The sequence below is a fragment of the Sus scrofa genome, chromosome 1 (genome assembly GCF_054392235.1).
Source record: "Sus scrofa isolate SSC_HxYL_T2T_F1_AM1 chromosome 1, Sscrofa_HxYL_maternal_Yorkshire_Landrace_v2.0, whole genome shotgun sequence".
Classification (NCBI taxonomy): Eukaryota; Metazoa; Chordata; class Mammalia; order Artiodactyla; family Suidae; genus Sus; species Sus scrofa.
In genome coordinates, this window is record NC_139383.1 from 109,894,561 (window position 1) to 109,917,005 (window position 22,445).

The following is a 22,445-nucleotide window of genomic DNA, read 5'->3' on the forward strand; positions in this document are numbered from 1 at the left end:
GTGGTGGTGGTATAGGTCACCCTGTAGCCTACTGTAAGGATATACACTTTTACTCTGAAATGAGGAGCCATTGCAGGGATTTAAGCAGAAGAGTAACATGAACTGACATGTTTTAGGAGGATCACCCTGGCTGTTACGTTGAGGATGGATTCTAAGGGACAAGCATGAGAGTAGGGAGAGCTTTTAGAAGACTCACTGAGCATGCGATTTTAGTGGATCAGACCAGCGGCAGCAGTGGAGGTGGTGAGCGATACTCTGACTCTGGGCCAGACATGAGATGTATATGAAAGAGGGAAATCTAGTGTGACTCTGGGGCTTTTGGTCTAAACAAGGTAGAGAATGGACTTATCAACTGGAAGAGAAAGATGTCTGGCTGAACGGATTGGTGGGAGAAGATGTGTAGCAGGCTGCTGGGTATCATGATCTGAAGTTCTTCTGAGATGAAGATATAAATTTGGGAGTTGTCATCATATGCAATGATATCATGCATCTTAGATGGTACTGGAAGTCAGGAGACTTGATTAGATCACTAATGAAATGTGAGTAGAGATAGAAAAGAGAAGCAATCCAAGGAATGAGCCCTGGGCCATGGCAAGGTTTAGAGGCCTGGGAGAAGAGATAGAATCCATAAAGAAGAAAGAAGTTAGGGCAGGAGAGACCTGATGAAGTGATGAAGAGGAAAACCAAGGGAAAAAAAAGCTAATGAAGTGATTTGCTGTATTAGCTATTACAAACAGGTCAATTAAGGTGATATAATTGAGAATAGGTCACTGGACTTAAGCAATGTCAAGTTCATTGTTGACCTTGACAAGAACAGTTTTGATAGAGTGATAAGGATGAAAGCACAAAAAGCATGACAATAGATTTAAGAAAGGGAGACCCTCTCAGCTGAAGACTTAGGTATATGCCACATATGTAATCTCATTGTGTTGTTATTTGGCATGCTTTTGAATTTTACATTAACTATATCATATGGTATGTGTTTTGGTGCTCTAGAATGGGAGATGAACTCGAGATAGTAAGCATAGAAAACCCTTTTAGGAGTTTTGTTGCAAAGGAAACAGAGACATCGGGCAGTAGCTGCCAGTGGCAGTGGGTCAAAGAGAAGATTTTATAGGACTGGAGAAATAATACCTGCTCGTACGCTTGTGGGAATCACCCAGGAGAAAAGGAAACTTTGATAAGATAGAGGAGGGGGCATAAGTAGTGGAGCGATGGTGATGATCTTGATTAAATAAGACAATATTTTGGTCTGTTGTCTTAGCAGATGGATTGGCTTTAGCTTGGAGCATGGAAAACTCACCTATGTAACAGAAGGGAGGGTGGGGAAGAGGTTACAGATGCTGGTAAGTGGCTATGGGTAGATGAGAGGGTGAGATTCCTAGGAAGTTTTCATATTATTGCTTCAACTTTCTCAGTGGAATAGGAAGCAAGTTTATGAATCAACAATAAGGATGAGAAGGAAAGAGGTATAGGTTTGAGAACAGAGAAAGTATGAAATCTAGATGAATGGAGGAGAGAAGTAGAAGGGATTCCTGGGCAGCTCTGAGGTTCAGGGTGATGCAATTATTAATGTGAAACTAGTCAGTGTGATTGTGTATTTTTTTTAAGCCACATTCTGATGCATGGGTGCTGACATGGAATAGATGGAGAACTGGCTTGTGCTTTTGCCCAGTAAGCATGGCAAAGGAGGAAGAGGGGAAGGGGGTTGAGAGTGTGTGCAAGGGAGTGATTGTGATGACTGGCCATTGGATTAAGAGAGTGGATAAGCAGGTTGCAGAATTGTTGGAGTTAGAGTACTACAGGACAATATGGAAACATGAGGTAGTGTTCAGAGTGTGGGGTGTTTGAAATTGTGGTGCTGAAGTGGCCATGTTTGATAAGGCTCCCATGATTATGCCAGGGGAATAAATGGCTGTGTTAGGGTAGGAAAAGGTCCTTGGAGCAGAAGTCAGGGAATGGGGATGATCATCTAAGTATGTATTACAACCACCTAGGATTAAGACTGAAATGATATTGGAGAGGCTGACAAAAGCAGATGATGGAAAAATGAAGGGGGCTAAGAGCAGTGATGCGGGATACTGGCTGGCAAGATTTAAAGCTGCAGGTTAATAGTGGGAGGGAGAGAGAGAGAGAGAGAGAGAGAGTCTGAAAGCAGTGTTGAGGAGCAGGAAGGACACCTACCTCACCTCCAGGCTCAGTCTACAAGGCTTATGGTTGAAAATACAGTACCCACTACTTGAGAAGGGGAGGGGAAGCAGTGCCCCAGGGGAAAGTCAGGTTTCCCTTAAGCAAGCAGGCAAAGGGAATGTGAAGAAATCTGCAGAGGCAGAGTTTATAGGAATTATCCTTTGCATAAATAAATAAATAGACTCTAAGTGGCCCCATATGATCCCACCTCTGATGTTCTTGCCCTTTTGTGGTCTCCTCTCTTGAGTGGAGGTGGGATTTGTGATTTGTTTCTGGCCAACAGGATATGGCAGAGATGACCAGATGTATGTGTATAGATAACTACTACAGATAGGAAAGGAAGAAGTTTAAATATAGCAATGTTACTCAATGCTTTTAATTCCTTCTGAGGTATATTGCAAAGAATCACATGTTGATCTATTATAAAATCACCTCCTTAGATTTTCCTTCAACTTTGTCGATAGCAAAGACTTGAAAACAACCTAACTTGCAAAATAACTTATAGCTTATAACTCATTCGTTTGATTCACTTTTTCAGCACAGACAACAAATTTCTGAATTGTTCTCCTGAATTGTCCTCGAGGTTTTTCACATCGATGCACCTTAGTAATGGGTGAGAATTTGCACTTTGTTCTGTAAGGTAGGGGAAGAACAGTTTTGAAAGGGGAGGTTGTGTCCTCAGGTACTTTCTCAGGCTGGGCAATTTTAGACTATAGTATACATGGCATTTAGGCATCTGGAAATGAATTCCCTTAAAGCTAGTCTTGAAAAGTCTTCATAAACCCCAGAGGACACCAGTTTGAAGAGGACAGATGCAGAGGCTGTCAGTCAGAAGAGAAAAGTGTCCAGACTGGGCAAGCCAGCACAGCATGGGGTTAGGGCACTGTGTGCACAGAGTAGGTGGGACAGTTTCTGGGCGACAAGACTTAAGAAATGACTTTAGAATTTTCTAGTAGTAATTAGTCTTGGTGGGACCCCCAACAGAAGTATTTCACTGGTTTGTTAGAAGAATTAGTACATCGTATTTTCCGAAACCTTAAAAATGTCAAATAATTGCATTCATCTTGTAAAATTTTCAAATAAAGGAAGTATAAAGTCAAAAGCAGGGTTTATGCAATTCCCTATCCAACAGGTAACTTTTTTTTTTTTTTTTTTTTTTTTTTTTTGCTATTTCTAGGGCCGATCCCACAGCATATGGAGGTTTCCAGGCTAGGGGTCTAATCGGAGCTGTAGCCGCCGGCCTATGCCAGAGCCACAGCAACGCGGGATCCAAGCCGCGTCTGCTCCCGGCAACGCCGGATCTTTAACCCATTGAGCAAGGGCAGGGACCGAACCGCAATTTCATTGTTCCTAGTCGGATTCGTTAACCACTGAGCCACGAAGGGAACTCCTCAACAGGTAACTTAATTAACAGGTGTATTGTTGGACCTTTTAAAGTCCCTTCCAACTCTGAGGTTCCACCTAAATCTTTTCCAACAGAAACCATTCATTTTTCCTAACACCTGTCCAGGTTCTCAATTCTATGGTTCCATGACTGTTTTGCGCATCTCTTCACCCCAGGAAGGCATCCTGAGAGTTTAAACACCTTCAAATCTAGTTGACCCAGGGCTGGCGAAAAGGGAAGGAAGGTGCAGTCCATCCCAGTTTCTTCTCAAAGTAAACCTCTACAACTACCTACTCCCTAGAGCAAGTTAATTTTCATGCCCACGCAGGTCCTCAAAAACACGGCCCACTTCATCGCTTTTTATAAACTTACTGGACACCCACTACACGCCAAGCTCTCCTGCGTTGCTTGGATACTTTTTGACAAAGGGGTGCCCATTCGTCAGATCACCACTCCCTCCAAGCAGCCTCTCCCCCCACCCTTGAGGGCAGAACCCTCCGCCAGGGCCGGAGACCTGGCGGAGACTCGGGACTCCCCGCCGACTATGCTGCTGCGCCGGCGCCTGCGCAGAGCGACCCTCTCGTCACTGGGGCAGGAGGCGGGGGCAGTGGAGAGAAAGGAAAGCTGCGGGGGAGAAGGGCCAAACCCTGAAATTACCCGGATGTGGTCTCCGCTCGCGCATGCTCAGTGTCTTCTCGACAAGTTGGCAGCAACAACACGGCCGTGGACGTCGTCTCCGCTGCGGTAACGGAGCGGCTCGGGTGGCGGAGCCCGCGTTCGCTCCGGCCTGCTCTCCTCGGGAGGCCCTTCCCGCCCTCCCCTCGGCTCCGCGGCCGCCCAGGGGGCGGTGCGGGTGAGGGGAGCCGGCCGCCCAGCGAGAGAGGCCTCTTGCCGCGGGGCGGCGCGGGAGCTCGAGGCGGCCCGGCCCGCGCGGGCAGCGGCGCGGCGCCGAGGAGGGGCGGCCTGGCGCGGACGCCCCGGGGCGGGGGCCGAGGAGCGCTCCGGGCCGCCGGGGGAGCGACGGGCTTGGCGCTCCCGCTGACGAGCCGCGGAGGGAGAAGGGACGCCCCTCGCCGTCGCTGGAGCCCAGGTAACGCGCCATGTCCCCTCCCCTTCGCCCGGCCCGGCCCGCGCACCCCGCCCGCGGCTTCCCCGCCCCGGGGCGGGCTCCCGGCGGTGGCGGCGGGGAGCGCGCGGGAGGCCAGCGGGCCCAGCGCGGCCGCCTGTCGGGCCCGCCGGGCCGGCTGCCCCTGAGCAGGTCGGCCAGAGCCGGGTGCCTAGCGTGCCTGGGGCTCCGGAGCGGGTCCTCCGGCCCCGAACTCCGCTCTCAGTTGTCGCAGAATCTAGTTAAACTCGGACAGGGACTCCTGCGGCGGCCGCCTCTCCTCTTTGTTGTTCTTGGAGTAATACTGTCCCTCCCAATCGAGCGTATCAGGTCGGCTGGAGTGAGTGTATTGCCTTAGGTCTAAATGAAAGTTGTAAATGGTGTGTCCTAATTTCTTTTCTTGGGCAAAATTTTATTTTCTCTTTGTCTCATATTTTCTCTTCCTGGTTGTGTATTCCAGTTTATATTTCTGCTTTTGATTTGTTTACTTACTTTTTGAGTATTGTGGGTGATAGCGGTGTGGAGGAAACATTCTTAGCACCTTACACCCGCCTTCCCCCCGCAAGCCTAACAAAAAACTAAAAGCTATAGTTTATGTTATTGCTAGGACTACAGTTACTGAGCATCAAATTGGTGTAGGATGTGTAGGGCGGTGGCTCCATCCCATGCCCCAAACTGCTATTACGATTTCTTAAACTAGATTTAAAATTTTTTTTCAAAGAAATGGATGTAGTTAACTAGATTGTGTTTTTTGGGTGGGAGGGTATAGAGGAGTTTAAAAAAACTATTGAAAAATGATAGTTATTTCCTTCCCCAAATCCCAGTAAGATTAAATATATATACTTATTTCTAAGTAGTTTATTTTTAATTTTGTTTCTTAATGCCTTCAGTTTCTGCACCATAGTTCAAGGTGAAACTGCCAGTTATTTAGGAATAATAAATATAAGATAATGGAGAGTAATTTTATTTAGCCTGAATCGACTTTCTAAAAGCATGTAGTCTTGGCTAATTTTTTAACAACCTTTGACTTTTTTAAGAATGAGCATCCTTTTAGTCTCAGGAGCAGTTTGATTATTTGGGTGTTTAAAAAGGAGGTTCAGTACTTTTTTTCTGAAACTATTTAGTCCTACTAGAAAATACAGAAATGCACAATTTTACAGAGTAATTAGATTTAGAGCATTGTATTTAAATAATTTTTATTGCACTTTTCATAAATTATCTTTGCCGTGTTGTACTTAGACTAAATTTATTTCATCTGAAATGCATGAGGTTTTCTAGTGTGTATTCTTTTTCTGCTTAAGAGTTATTTTCTCTTTTGCAAAGTTCTGACATGGTTAGTACATGAGATTTCAAGTTGTAAATGATTGAGGTAGTTAACATCTTAAAATATGATTTTAAAATTAATGTTTCTTCCACAATGTCATGATTTTGTTTACAGAATGTAATACAGGTAGGCCAAACATTTAAGATTTAGTTCTAAGGGCGGTGATGAATTATGTAGGTGTAAGTTGTTGGAATTAAAACTTTCTAGAGAAAATTGATAGAACATTTTGTGAGTCTGTTGATAGAAGTGGCTTTTTCTTTGCTTTCCAGGTTTTGGGGTGAGGTTACTTTAAAGAAGTATTGCATCTTAATTTTTTATTTCTGAAGTGGGAATGCCTAAGTAGAAACTTCTGCGTTTGGCTAAATTCCTCCGTATATATCTTGAGCTTAGAAAAACTGCAAATTGGTTTCAGATTTAATGAAAACTTGTGCTGGGAAAGTCACTTTGAAATTCTTCGGAATAAGTTTTGTATGAATCATTGACCTTTTCCATTGGCTTTGCTGCTTGAAGCAATTCTGCTTTTACTAGGAAGCAGCAAATCTTATTTCTAAAAACCTATGCTTCACTTCAAAAAAACAAAAAAAAAAAACAACAAAAAAACCCCCACCAAACAAACCTATGCTTCACTTTCTTAAGCTACATTTTAATTGAGCTGTTTCACCATTTGTGTGTGAATTCATTTTTCTGCATTCCCCTTCAGATTCCCCCCCCCCCCCCCAGCAAAGAGCAAGTACTAAACTAATTTATGCTGCTGGTCACACTCCAGCTCTCTGGCTTGGAGCTGTTTTTTCTGATTGAGCCAGTGTTATAGTAACATCATTAGACACTATTCTAATTGAGCTGTGAATTGCTGAGGCCTCTGCTAGGGCACTTAACCCTACAGGATCTGCTTCATTCTTTATATTTAAAATGCGTGTTTAATCTTGTCTAAAATTTGCCTGTTTTCTTATGTTTAAACTTTACTTATTTCAGTTGTTTTGTTCCCCCCAGCTTGTGCCTAATTTTTTTTTTCATTTTTTATTCAGTGATTTTAGAGTGAATGGTTTTTTAAACATCATGTTAGCCATTTCAGTGCTCATTGTACATGTTTGGATTTCCTTTTTTCCCCTAGAAGATTTTGTAGTTAGAAACTTTTGTTTTGCTTAAGAGATGATTAAAGGTGACTCTGAGGTGACAGTCATGTATAAAACTAACCCAACTAAAATGGTTGTGATTGATTTCATTTTTTTCTTTTTTTCTTTTTTTAGGCAAGAAACAGATTTATTAGGCTAGGACGCTTGTGAGACATGCAAGCAGGCAGGCAAGGAAGCTCTGCCTTATTTCGTTATTTTCTACGCTAAAGCTAAAAGAGTTAGATTAGCATAACATAGAATTTAATACCATTTGTTAAATTATCAAATTTTGAGGGTTTTTCTCTGTAGTTGATGAAGATTCACTTGTGTTAAAGAGAAATTCAAACAGTTGACAAATATGTTTAGATATTATTCATTTGTACAACTTTTAGTATGATACTTTTTGCATAATAATATGCCAAAAACTGCTTAATAGTGACTAAGATTTAGAAATTTTGGATTTTTTTATCATTCTAAAATGTGTAATTTTGGTGATAGGGAATGCGGCTAAATTCCAGTTTCTCAGGAACAAGATATTTTAGGTTGTGTCACCTTGACACTATTACGTGGTGTAACTGGCATCCAGGAAAAATTTTTTTAGCCATGAGAGTGGATAAAAACTAGTGATAAAAACTTACATATATAAAACTAAGATGATAGGTCCTCAGAATTTTATAAAGTCAGCTTATTTACTACTACAAATTATATCATAGGTCAGATAGATAGCTAATACAGCCTGTAAAGAGTGTACTTTTACATCTTAATTGAAAAATGGTGATAATTGTAAATACCTTTAAGCTTAAGGAATATATTTCATTTATATTTTAAATGAGAATTATTTCAGTTTGAAAAACTTGTAACTGTGTGGTGTTTCATTGCTTTTTTACTCCCAAAGTTTAGGACAGTGGTCCTCAACCTCCTCTACACTTTGAAATCTCTCAGAGAGCTTTACAAAATACTGATGGCTGGATGCCAGCTTCAGAAACTGTGGTTCAGTGCAGATCAGTGTTCTAAAGTGGTTGAGCTACCTTTTTCTTTTTCTTTTCTTTCTTTTTTCTTTTTCTTTTTTTTTAAGGGCCGCACCTGTGGCATATGGATGGAAGTTCCAGTTCTACCCCTGGCCTGGGAACCTCCATATTCCACCAGATCTGAGCCTCGTCTTTGACCTGCACCATAGGTCGAGGCAACACTGGATCCTTAACCCACTGAGTGAGGCCAGGGATCGAACCCACAACCTCATGGTTCCTAGTCAGATTCATTTCTGCTGCGCCATGACGGGAACTCCAAGATATGATTTCTGTGTCTTAATGTAAATGAATGTATGTAATTCAGGTCTTTTTCAAGTCAAAATTATTTCAAAATGTAAGACTGAATTAAGGTTATTAGTGGTTTCACTAATGAATTCTAAAACATTTGTTATTAGTAGATGGGCAGTCATTGTAGTAATTGAATCATCTGGTAAAAGGATGACTGGAAGTAGTGCTTAATAGGGTGAGATAAACCAGGAATTATTGAACATAACATGGTAGATGTGTCTGTCCTAGATATCTCCTACAAAAACTAATTGAAGAAAGAATTTTCCGTATATAGATGTTGAAATTAAGTGGCTAGCCAATAGTAAGAAAAATGACATAACTTCTGTGTAATTAGTCTTTTTGGTTAGTTTCGTATATCTGTGACATTACAGTTCGTTTCAGTGTCTTTTTGGTAATTTGTCAAGTGAAGTGTGTAGGCTAGCATAGACTATATCAATGTTTTATAAAATAGTACCTCAGACTCCTAGAGTGCTTTAAAAGGTAGGGCCCCACTCAGTGTATATTTAGTAGGCCTGGGCTAACCTGCAGGGGAAGTTCTGATACAGCTCCTTTTGAAAGAATAAGCTAGGTAACTTGATGGTCTCCTTTGTTTAGAATATTTTATGAGGAGGAGTTCCTGTCATGACTCAGTGATTGACGAACCCCACTAGTATCGATGGGGACACGGGTTTGATCCCTTGCCTCCATCAGTGGGTTGAGGATCTGGCATTGCCGTGAGCTGTGGTGTAGGTAGTAGACTTGGCTCTGATCCTGCATTGCCTGTTGTGGTGTAGGCCAGCAGCTGCAGTTCCAGTTCCACCCCTGGCCTGGGAATCTCCGTATGCCACGGGTGTGGCCCTAAAAAGCACAGAAAAAAAAAAAAAAGAATATTTTATGAAATGTACTTTTCTGTCATTAGCTATTAAAATTCACCCTACTTTACAAAATTTTAAAACAGTGTTTTCCAAAGTGTGGTCCACAGACTCCGGGGGGGTCCCCATGACCATTATCTTCTAGGGGTTCATGAAATCAGAATTATTCTCATAATAAAGCAGTTGTTACATGCTTTTTTACTGTGTTGACATTTGCACTGATGGCGAGGAAGCAGTGGTGGGTAAACCTCTGGTACCTTAGCATGAATCAAGACAGTGGCACCAAACTGTATTAATTTTTATTGTGTTCTTCAGAGCCACACACGTTAAGCTTTTGAAAAAAATGCCAGTTTCATTTAAGAATATTCTTGGTGGAGTTCCCGTCGTGGCACAGTGATTAACGAATCCGACTAGGAACCATGAGGTTGCGGGTTCAATCCCTGCCCTTGCTCAGTGGGTTAACAATCCGGCGTTGCCGTGAGCCGTGGTGTAGGTCGCAGACGCGGCTCGGATCCTGCATTGCTGTGGCTCCAGCGTAGGCTGGCAGCTACAGCTCCGATTGGACCCCTAGCCTGGGAACCTCCATATGCCGCAGGAGCGGCCCAAAGAAATAGCAAAAAGACAAAAACAAACAAACAAACAAAAAGAATATTCTTGGTGAAGCAGTAAAAAGTTTTAGTTTTAAAATCTCTACTCTGGAGTGCATTCTTTTCCATATTCAGTGTGATTAAATGCAAGTGTGTAAAGTATGCATGTTAGTATTCAATGTTCGTCTGTAGCAAAAGCACTTGTATGATTGGTTTGCAAACTAAACTAGCTGCTTTTTTAACGAAACACTGCTTTTATTTTCACTTAAAAGAATGACTGATATGGAGTTCCTCGGTGCCTTAGGTTAAGGATCAGTTGTTATCACTGCTGTGGTGTAAGTTTGATCCCTCACCTGGGAACCTCCATATGTTACCTGAGCAGCCAAAAAAAAAAAAAAAAAAAAAAGAATGATTGATAAACCATAGTTATATAGACTTAGATATTTGGCAGACATTTCTTAAAAATGAGTAAAGTAAGCCTGCCACTCAAGGAAAATATCTATTTGCTGCCAATGATGAAATCTGATCTTCAAGTGAAAATTAAATTTTTGGAAAATTTGTATCTGCCACTATGGGGCTAGCTTCCCAATGCTTAACAGATTTTTCTGATGAGATTGGTGATGATGTTTAGGAATTGTGATTTTTAAAAATATATGTATCGTAAAACAAAATGTGTCAACATTTGGAAGGTCTGTGTAACTCACTAACTGATATTTTTCCAACTGACCAGTTCATGATGTTACAAAATCATGCATGGGTAATCGATCCATTCAAAGCACAATATAGACCAGTGGATTTTCATATAACAGCGCCAAGAAGTTCATTGATATAGTTTCAGATTCCACATTGCAACTAATCTTTCGGAATTGCCATTTGTGTTTTGCTTTGGTGTTGAATAAAAGATGAATATCCATATTATCTAAAAAGGCCATTGAAATAGTCCTGTCTTTTCCAATTATCTTTGTAAGGCACATTTTGTTCATACACTTAAACATCACATCACAATAGATTGAATGCAGAAGCAGATATGAGAATCCATCTGTCTTCTTTTAAGCTGGATGTTAAAGAAATTTGTAAAAATGGGGAATTCCTGTTGTGACACAGCAGAAATGAATCCGACTAGGAACCATGAGGTTTTGGGTTCAATCCCTGGCCTCACTCAGTGGGTTAAGGATCTGGCGTTGCCAGGAGCTGTGGTGTAGGTCACAGATGTGGCTCGGATCCTGCATTGCTGCTGCTTTGGCTGTGGCTGTAGGCCAGCAGTTGTAGCTCCGACGAGACCTCTAGCCTGGATGTGCTGCAGGTGCGGCCCTAAAAAACAAACAAACAAAAAAAGTAAAGAAATTTGTAAAAATGGAAAACAATGTTATGCTGATTACTGATTCTGCTTGTTTTAGAAAATAGTATTTTTCATAACACATTTAATTAACATATAATGGGTTTATTATTATTTTAGATTAATAGAATAAACATTTTAATTTGTGTGATGGTAAGTGTTAATAGATGTAACTCACATAAACACAGCCTATTTGAAATTCTCAATAATTACTGTAAGTAAGTGGACCAGAGACTAGAGAATATGACAATTACTATTTAAAAATAACTTATCTATATTATTGATAAGATTATTGATTGGTTCCATTGTTTGTGAGTTTGTATTATATTGCTGCTGTTTCCGAGGGTGTTATTAACTCAGTTTTTGTTCAGTTAGTATATACTGGGAAACATGTAGCCGTTAAGTAAAAAGGGAATTAATTCCTTGGTTTGGTCTGCAATCAGAACTGGCCTTAGATTGCTGGATTCAGGTCATAACTAGTCAGTATCATCAGGATTATTTCTCTTAGCTTCGCTTTCCTTTCTGTGAGTTTTAGTATCAGGTCGGCTCCAGACTGACTATTCCCAGCTTCAAGTTCAAGCCCAGCAAAGAGTTTTTAAAAATTTTTTTTCTGTAGTTCCAGCAGAAGTCCTGGAGCTGTGTCACTAGCCTGACTTGGGTCCTCTCCCATCTTTGAAACGGCTAACGTGGGTAGGAGGTGGCTTTGGTTAGTCAGGAGTAGGATTGTCCCATCTGCCCAGATGGGGAGAGTCCCCTTGGAAAATTAGAAGAGGAAATACAGGTTGGCAGACAAAAACAGATGTCAACTAGAGGACTTAATGATTCACCTTTTAACAGACTCTCATTTATTCAGAAAAATGTTAATTTCAAAATAAGATTATTTAAGGTGAAACCGGTATACTAATGTGACATTTAAGTCTAAGCCCCATGAGTAAACAAGAAGCGTATTTCTAAATTTTGTTCCTTGTAGTTCATCTTAAAGTTATCACAAAGATGTTCTTTTTGTTGCTTTGATTGTACTCTTCCCATCTCAGATCTTTATAATCATTAATACCTGTGTATATAGTCCTTCGTGCTCTTGGAGGTTCTTCTCCAGATGCCCTCATTTTAACAAACTTCAATTCTCAGATGTTCCTCTGTTTAGACTCTAGGCTGTAACTTGTGCTCTGGGCAGTTGAACTAAGCCCTCACACCCCCCCCTTCCCCCGCCTCCACCTCCCCTGCTGTAAGCCTTACTATGCTTAGAATTTCTTCCTAGTGATACTTCCCCAGGTCAGGCTTTTTTTTTTTTTTTTTTTTTTCCCATACGCACTTTCTCGAATATTCCCATATTTGATCAATAACTAAAATTATCTGTAGCTTCTAGAAAATATACCTGTTTGTTTCACATACATAATATAGTCAATAATCCAGAAGTAAACAGACAGCTAAGAAAAAAAGTCAACATTCATTAACTAAAGTTTATGAATTTCCATGAGAGCCTCTCAGACCAGCACTCAGCCTTTTTAATTTCAGAGAGTATTTTAATTATCTTGGTTTACCTGGCTTTGTAATCCGTGGATTTGCCTTACTCCTATGATCAACATCAAGTGTCAACTTGGGTTTAACAGCAAGCCTAGAGACAAAGCACAAAATAAGTAGACACAAGAACAAACCTCTGTCCCTTTTGCTGACTTCCTGTCCTATTACCCCATCACTATGTGATGGTTTATTCTATTGTGGTGATCTGTAATATCTCTATGTTAGAGACTTTCAAGTAGGCTTAACTTCTGTAATGAGCTCTTTTCAAACTCAGCTTATTTACAGCTGAATTTGTTATCTACCCTCTTTTTGAAATCTTTTTTCTTCATCATTCAGTTGACCTATCTAGTCAAAACTATCTTTTGACTGTCTTTTCACCCCTTATACTTAGTTGACTAAAAAAGTCTAGTCTGTTCTGCCTAGAAACATGTTACTGTTTCCCCCTTTTCTTTCCATTGCCTGTGTCCCTAATCTAGGCCCTGTCACTCTTCTGATCACTGTCTCCTAAGTAGTTTTCTGTTCCCCTTTGCAAGGCTATTCTCAGTGTTCTTACCATAGTTTTCTTTCTAATGCATACCTAATGCTGTTATTCCTCTCTTTCTTTCCTACCATAAACCTACTCTAGACAAAACATCTGCATTCTTGTCCCTCTGCTTTTTGCTATGATTTTCCTTCAGCCTGGCAAATTCTTACTCACATGTGGTAGTTATTAGTACTATTCCACCAGTATCCTGATGGCTCTCTTCTGGCACATGGTAATAGTGTACTTCTCTGTCTCTCTTCCCGATCTTGAAATTAGGCATGGTGCTGGGTTTTTCAGCTTTGGCACCATTGATATTTTGAACTGGATAAATTTTTGTTGAGGGAGGCTGTTCTGTGCATTGCAGGATGTTTAAGCAGCAGCTCTGGCCTTTACCTACTAGACAGCTTCCACCTCCCCATTCCAGTTGTGGCAATCCAGAATGTCTCTAGACATTGTCAGATGTTCCAGGAGGAAAGAGTTGTCCTAATTGAGAACTACTGGCATAGCTATATGACTTGGCCAATCCAATGTGAGCAGAAATGATAGCCTTTAAAAGACAGTACATGTATTATCCTGTCTTCTCTGCCATTTAAGGACATATTTAGAGATGGAGCCTTTGTGGGCCTAATCCCTGAGAGATGATAATGAGCAGTGATAGGCATTGCTGTTAGGGCATATATCTGTGGTTGACAAATAGTTTATGCAGAAAACAAACCATTGTTTTAAACTGGTGATATTTGAGGGGTTGGTTGTCACTGTGACATAAACTAACCTAGCCTGACTGATACATCACGATAAGACTTACCATGCTTTCTTATTTCCAAACCACTTTAATACCTACATCTTTTAGGCATCTATTACTTTGTGTAATGATATGTTTGAATTTTCTAGATCAGTGGTTGTCAGTGGGGTAAGAGATGTTGTGGAAGTTAGTGGGAGGAGCTTTGGTAAGTTGGGGCCAGGAAAACCATCCTGCAGTATGAAAGACTGTGAAGGATTTTCTGCATCCCACAACACTTTTTTTTTAAAAATTATAGTTGATTTACAATGTTGTGCCGGTTTCTGCTATATCATAACACTTTTCAGATGCCCCCAAAAAGCCTTGTAGGAGGAAAGCATATAATTAGCCTATAACATAACTCTATCTTAATGTATGCTCAATTTGAGGAAATTAATTTTCTCCTAATACAGTTTCCTATTTGAAGTTGTTGAATTTGGAACTTAATCAAGAGTTAACCATTTTGGAAAATTCATGCCACCAACTGCAGTGCCACTGTGCCAGAACAGCACACCTGACTTGGAAGGTCTGAATTTGTAGCTATCATACTATGGTGATTCAACATATTAGTGCAAGCAGCTAGCTTCTTTTTTTCCTTTTCTATTTAGGGCCACACCTGTGGCATATAGAAAAAGTTCTGGGGGTAGGGGTCCAATTGGAGCTGCAACTGCTGGCCTACGTCACAGTCATGGCAATGCGGGATCCAAGCCCCATTTGCGACCTATACCACAGCTTGCAGCACCTCCAGATCCTTAACTCACTGCATGGGGCCAGGGATCAAACGTTATGGATGTCCACACCCTCATGGATACTAGTCAGATTTGTTTCCACTGAGCCACAATGGGTTCTTAGTCGGGTTCCATTAGTCCCACTAGTTGAGTTCTCAACCCACTGGACCACAACAGGAACTCCCTCTAGTTTCTGTATTATACTTTCCTATTTTGTTGATATCCCTGAGGATTTTTATTGAAATGCATGCTTTATTATATATTAATATTTTTCTCCTGTATACTTAGAGCATTGTTAAATTTTAAAATTATATGTAAGTTAGAACTTTAAGGATAGCTAATGGGGTGACATAAATTTTTTGTTACAAAAAATGGGATGTTCATGGTAGAGTTGAGAACTGCTTTCTGATTTTGTGCTCTTTCTGTATCTGTAGTGCTTTGCTAATAGCAGGTGCAGTATTTGTAGGATTGATCGATTATGGTTCCCAGATTGCTTTTATGTATACTGTTGCATTTGATTACCATAGCCAATCTATAAACTTGGCAAGGCAGATATTGTTCCCATTTTATAGATGAAAGAATTGAAAGGGATGTTAACTTGCCCAGTCATGCTGCTAGAGCTTTGATTAGAGTAAATAATTTTGCTTATACCAGTCAAGTGCTCTTGTCTACTATTATTCCATACCACTCTTTAAAAATTATAATCTAAAGTTACTCAGTATGGAAAAACACCTATATATACCCTGGTTGGTATTATTTTTTTTTATGCAAGGAACTTTTAAATTGTGTTTCAGTTACTTGTCATAGGAATACAACCAAGACAAAAATGTGAGAAAGCTGTGTTTAAGAAAGCAAGGACACTTCCACTAGTTTTCAAAGAAATGTACAGTTAAAACAGTTTCTGAGATACTATTGGGGCCAAAAATAAGATTTAGAGATGTGAACATCTGGCAGTGAGATTATGATGACATAGTTAGACCCAAACACTTTAATCACATTATAAATTTATACAAATCTTTGGGAATGTAATATTAGAAAATGAGTTCAACAGCATAAGTATTTGTATTCTTCAAAATTCATTGCAAGAAAATGATCTGTACTCAATCTACTAACATTTGCATGGTATTTGTCAGGAACTGTGCATGGTACTGGGAATTTCTTTTTTTTTGTTTGTCTTTTTGTCTTTTTTCTAGGGCCACTCCCGCGGCATATGGAGGTTCCCAGTCTAGGGGTCTAACCAGAGCTGTAGCCACCGGCCTACACCAAAGCCACAGCAACGCAGGATCCAAGCCGCGTCTGCAACCTACACCACAGCTCACGGCAACGCCAGATCCTTAGCCCACTGAGCAAGGCCAGGGATCAAACCTGCAACCTCATGGTTCCCAGTCGGATTTGTTAACCACTGCGCCACGACAGGAACTCCTGGTTCTGGGAATTTCTAAGATGAGAAAGTATTGCTGTTTTCTTGAACTTCTCAATTTGTGGCAGCAGGGTGTGAAACAATCAAATAACCGTAATATAATGTGTTGGGTTATAATTGGGGTGTGTTTTTTGAGGGAGGGGTCAAATAATGTAGTAGAGAACACACACTAAACACACCAGGGAAATAGTTCTCAGGATTTTGGGGAGAGGAGACACTGTCTTAGGGGAAACTCTTGGGGAACTTACACATGCAACAGGCACTGCCAAAAAAAAAAAAAAAGTATTTTGAAGGATGGCTAGGACTTTACTAAGTGGACAAAAGTGGGACTGGATAACCTCAGCATGAATCTGAAAGCACATGTAGAAATGCATTGATTTAGAGTTCACGTCGTGGTTCAGTAGAAACAAAGCTGACTAGTATCCATGAGGATGTAGGTTCAATTCCTGGTCTCAATCAGTGGGTTAAGGATCCAGCGCGAGCTGTGGTATAGCTCGCAGATGCAGCTTGAATCTGGCATTGCCATGGCTGTGGTGTAGGCCAGCAGCTACAGCTCCAGTTCAACACCTGGCCTGGGAACCTCCATATGCCTGCTGTGAGTTTAGCCTAAAAAGACAAAAAAAGTAAAAGAAAAAAAAGAAACGCATTCATTTAACAATAAGGAGCACCTACATGTCCTAGAAATTGAACATATAATGATGAAAAGGACTAGTTCCTGTCCCTGAGAGCTTTCAAAGTCTAGGAATTAAAATTTTCATGACATTGGTATTCTGAGATTTCATGGTAGTGATTCTCTTGGGCCGGCTTTGAGTTGAAGATGTGTTTTGTTTGGCATACACTGTGGTTTTTCTTGCTCCTTTTCCTCCCTTCACCATAAGTTGCGTATATTTACTTTTAACTACAAATGGGCATTGAAGATGTGGCAGCTCAAATTCCACTTCTGCCGGTGAGTGGCGGCTACTTACTTTTTTTTTTTTCTCTTTATCTGCGGTGGTAGCATGTGGAAGTGCACCAGCTAGGAATCAAATCCATGCCACAGCAGCAGTTGAAGCTGCTGCAGTGACAATACCAGATCCTTAACCCACTGCGCCACGAGGGAATTCCACTGTTACTCACTTTAGATAGACATGCACTTGTACTCCTCAGTACTTTTCTTTACACCTGGCACATTTTATTCATTTGTATAATTTGCCCAAGTCCTGTATGCCTTTGTGTTGTGAGTCCTGGATGTGGTGTACTACTATTCCCACCCTCCTAAATTTTCATTGACAAATTTTAATAGGAGAAAATGAAGAAAAATGCATAATGTGTTTCAGGAAAATCGCCTTTTAAAACTATTAAGATAACCATGTTGGTATTCAGACAGTAGCTGCTAGCTGCTTTTTACTTAACATTATGTGCTAAGCGCTTCATGTAAGCTTTCTACTTTGAGCTCTGTATACACTCCTTTCAGTCCAGGTTTAAAAAGAGTTTAAGTAACTTAGTTTGTCCCACTACTTAGTTTAAGAACTGGGATTCTAATCCAGATCTCTAACTCCAAAATCACCAGACAGGTAATCTTTGGTTATCTGGAAAGTGTTCGTTTAGCATGTATTTACTGAATGTGGGCAAGTGGTTAAGTATTCAAAGGTGTAAGAAAAACTACTGCTTTTTCTCTCCCTGGGTTTTATAGTAGTTGAGACAGGCATTTATATAAAATTGGTGACAATTGAGGGGGGTATGTGTTAAATACTATGTGATATGAATTTAAATGTGGCCCCAAACTACAACACTGTTTGGTAGAATAGAAATTGGTAGAAATGATTAAAGAATCATGTAACTTTGTGAGAGAATGTAGGGATAATCAAAGTGAGAGGTAAGTCAAAGATAATTTACCAGACTTACCAGTGCTGGGTAATTGAGTGGAGTTCAAGCTGTACAAGTAAAGGTCATCAGAAGAGGAACAGATTTTGGTAGAAACTGATAAGTTAGTTTTATTAATACAGTGATGAAGGTATCTTGTTAAAGATTCAAGTAAATGGCCAAAGAAGGTAAGAGCAAAGTAAGCATGGAATGCAACAAAATCAACAAACAATTGAAAAACAACCCCTTAAGGAGTTTCCATCTTGGCTCAGTGGTTAACGAACCAACTAGTATCCATGAGAACTCAGGTTTGATCCCTGGCCTTGCTCAGTGGGTTAAGGATCCAGCATTGCTGTGAGCTGTGGTGTAGATTGCAGACGCAGCTCGGATCCCACGTTGCTGTGGCTGTGGCTGGCAGCTACAGCTCCGATTGTCTGACCCCTAGCCTGGGAACCTCCATATACTGTGGGTGCGGCCCTAAAAAGACAAAAACAAACAAACAAAAACAAACCCTTACAGGAAGTTCAGCCTCCACTCCTGCTTTATCTTATTTATTCTTAGGCTGATGGTCTTATTCTGTGTGGGTTAGGTAAGTTTGTGTTATCAGTGTTGAAAGGAGTTTTAATTAATACTTATTTTTTAGAGTTTAATTTCTGTGGAAAATAATTTATCCTCTTATGAGTAAAATATTTTGAGGAATTCAGTGGTCTCCTTTTTTTAAAAACAATAATGTTACTGGTAATACACATAGTGTAAAATTCACCCTTTTAAAAAAGTGTATGATTTGATGGTTTTCACTATAGTGACAGAGTTATGCAATCATCACCATATCAATTTTAGAACATTTTCATTGCCCCTGAAGAAACTCCAGACCCATTAGCAGTCAGTCCTCATTCCCCTTCCCATTACCAGTTTCTGACACATCCACTACTTTTTATTGCAGTGATTTTTCTGCTCTGGATATGTCATATAAATAGGAATATACAACATGTGGTATTTTGTGACCGGTGTCTTTCACCTCGTGTCTTCCAGGTTCATCCATGTTGTAGTGTGTATCTTCAGTACTTTATTCCTTTTATGACTGATAATATTACATTGTATAGGTATACTCATTTATACATTCATCAGTTGATGGGCATTTGGGTTGTATTTACTTTTTACCTATTATGAATGATACTGCTGTTAACATTTATGTACATATTTTTGTGTGGACGTAGCTTTTCCATTATCTTGGATGGAATTGCTGGGTTGTATGGTTACTCTGTTTAACATTTTGAGAAATTGTCAGACTACTTTCCAAGGTGACTGTACTGTTTTGCAATCTCACCAGCAGTGTATCAAGCTTCCATTTTTTCCACTTTCTCTCCAGTGCTTACTATCTATCCTTTTGATTTATCTAACCTACTGGGTGTGAAGTGATATCTTTTTGTAGTTTTGATTTGCAATTCACTAATGACAAATGATAATGAGCACCTTTTATGTGCTTTTTGGCCCTTCTTTGGAGAAATGAGTATTAGAATCCTTTGCCCATTTGAAAATTATTCATCTTTTTATTGTTGTTAGTGGTCTCTTATAACAAAGTTGGATGTTGTTAACGCATAAACAGCATCTGGTACCAAATGATGGTGGATTTTTCATGTGTATTAATGTTAGACTTTTAGGATGAACTAGTTGTTAATCAAGAATGTTTTAAAGTGCTGATCTTCATAAGTAATCCTTTTAAAAAGTTCTGCTAAGGTTTTACTTTAGGGTTTTTGGTACAGTCAACAAGACTTGATTGATTGAACATGCCTCTCTAATAATGAGAAGGCTAAGCTTAATATTTTTGTAATGTCAAAAACAGCAGCATTTTGTCATTTAAAACTCTAAGCATCACATTTTAATTACATTCATTGAGTCTTTGACTTAACCGAAGCAATTTCATCTTTTCCCAAGTAATCTAATCTACTTTGTGAAATGATTTCTGATATCTTTGTCTCATTTTTTTTAGGTTATCCTGAATACCACATGTTTAACAATTTCCCTTGCAACATTAGCCGTTGTTTTTCACTGCCTCCAAAAGATCAAAATTGCTCTGAAAATTGGAGACATATTTGATTTAAAAGAATAACTTTAACAAATGGACAATATGTCTATTACAAATACACCAACAAGTAATGATGCCTGTCTGAGCATTGTACATAGTTTGATGTGCCATAGACAAGGTGGAGAGAGTGAAACATTTGCAAAAAGAGCAATTGAAAGTTTGGTAAAGAAGCTGAAGGAGAAAAAAGATGAATTGGATTCTTTAATAACAGCTATAACCACAAATGGAGCTCACCCTAGCAAATGTGTTACCATACAGAGAACATTGGATGGGAGGCTTCAGGTTAGTCTTGTGCTTGAGTTTTTTTAATATCTTCTGTAGTGGCAGAGTTTTAAAAATTCTTGTTTCCTCTTAAGTTACTATGGGAAATTTAATGCTTGCTCCATTTCTTTAGATATTGTAGTACATCCTGTACCGATACATATTATGGGAGTATATGGAAGAATATATCTTAAAAGTTTTAAAATGTTTTGAATAAAAAAAAGTTCAGGGTAGAACATTTGAAAAATAAAAATAGAAGAAAACCCACATCTTAGCACTTTGGTATTCATCCTTGTAGCCGTTTTTTCTTTTTTGGTGTTACATGCACATTTAAAAAACTAAGCTAATACTCAGTCCTTTGATAATACAGAAATCTGATACTGTGTGTTTGGTATTTTTATATGAAAAACAATCCAGAAGATTTCAAATATGTTTTTAAAACTTGAGCTAAAAGCTTATATTTACAAATTATCTTTTCACGGATCAGATTTTTCATATAAGACTACATAATATATCACCTGTGTTTAATATTTTTAAAGAAACTTATAGAAAGCTTATATTGTTAGATTTAAAAATTTTATTTCTAGGCCGTTGTCATTGTTGCCTAGCTGGTAAAGAACCTGACTAGTATCCATGAAGATTCAGGTTTGATCCCTGGCCTTGCTCAGTGGGTTAAGGATCCAGTGTTGCCATAAGCCGCAGCATAGGTCATAGATGAGACTCAGGTCTGGTGTTGATGTGGCCAGCAGCTGCAGCTCCAATTTGACTCTTAGCCTGGGAACTTTCATAAGCTACAAGTGCGGCCCTAAAAAGACCAAAAAAACAAAAAAATTATTTTTAGATTTTAGGTATGGTTTCTTCATCAAACTCATACCTTTTTTTTCCTGTCTTTTAAAACCTGAGCATAAATCTTGAAATCATACCCGTGTTCATTGCTTTGTGACTGTGGCCAAGTGAGTTATTTTGAGCTTTAGTCTTCTCATTTAAGAAATGGGGATTATAATACTGACTTTGTAGGACTGTAAGGATTAAGTGAGAATGTATAAAGTGCTTTGAATAATGTGTGGTGCATAACTGATGCTCAATAAATGGTCATTAATTTTTCCTAGGTGGCTGGTCGGAAAGGATTTCCTCATGTGATTTATGCTCGTCTCTGGAGGTGGCCTGATCTTCACAAAAATGAATTAAAACATGTTAAATATTGTCAGTATGCATTTGACTTAAAATGTGATAGTGTTTGTGTGAATCCATATCACTATGAACGAGTTGTATCACCAGGAATTGGTAAGTAGACTTTTCTTTTATGCTTAGAAGCACAAAGAGAAAAGACCTCAACAGTGTTTTAATTTTTTTTCATTGTTTTAATTTTTCTAAGTTAAATTATAAATTTGGAGATAGCCTAGTACTTCAACTAAAGTTAAAAAAATCAGACTTTTAAACAAAATATAAGTATTTACTTTTTGTGTGTGTGTCTTTCTAGGGCTGCACTGAGGCATATGGAAGTTCCCAGGCTAGGGATTGAATGGGAGCTGCAGCTGCTGGCCTACACCACAGCCACAGCAACACCAGATCTGAGCTGCATATGCAACCTATATACCACAGCTCACAGCAATGCTGGATCCTTAAAGCCAGGGATCGAATCCAAGTCCTCACGAATACTAGTTGGGTTCGTTACCACACAGCCACAACGGGAACTCCCTAAATATTTAAATTTGAATTCAGAACAAATTTGTATTTTGACTGTTGAAGCTAAGTATACATAGTTGGTATTTTGCCCATTTAGAACATTGTTCTCGAAAAATAAGATGGAAAGCATTATAGAATTGAATACTTAGTTTATACATTGTTGAATAACATTTGTACTACTGTTCTTGAATTGACATGGTTCGTGCAATTTTGAATCCCTGGCTTAAATTTACACATTCTGTAATTTTAAATATAAAGAAAGTTATTTTCGTAATAATGATTAATATTTTATTTTCTTCTCTCCTTTAAAAATATAAGATCTCTCAGGATTAACACTGCAGAGTAATGGTAGGTAACCTGTTTCTTGTAACTTTCTCTCTTTTCTTTAATCCTGT

General features: G+C 39.5%; 2 protein-coding genes across 6 annotated transcripts in view; one reads left to right on the top strand and one right to left on the bottom strand.

Annotated features, from left to right (window-relative positions):
• The window catches only part of LOC102159046 (uncharacterized), a 35,664-nt gene extending 30,979 nt beyond the window's left edge, over positions 1-4,685 (bottom strand). Inside the window, exon 1 of the mRNA XM_084966274.1 lies at positions 4,232-4,685. Within this exon, the coding sequence (XP_084822400.1) occupies positions 4,232-4,676 (445 nt within the window). The 5' untranslated portion in view covers positions 4,677-4,685. The remainder of the gene's footprint in view (positions 1-4,231) is intronic.
• SMAD4 (SMAD family member 4) overlaps positions 1-22,445 on the top strand; it is a 651,075-nt gene that overhangs the window by 592,880 nt on the left and 35,750 nt on the right. For 2 of the 5 annotated variants that reach the window (XR_014836516.1, XR_014836515.1), the window contains exons 1-4: positions 4,891-5,009; positions 20,008-20,385; positions 21,474-21,648; positions 22,369-22,398. The exons of 1 other annotated variant lie outside the window; for it this stretch is intronic. Coding sequence is in view for 2 of the 4 variants with exons in the window: in NM_214072.1 (NP_999237.1) it covers positions 20,137-20,385; positions 21,474-21,648; positions 22,369-22,398 (454 nt within the window). In the remaining 2 variants the exon portion in view is untranslated. 5 annotated transcript variants of the gene reach the window in all.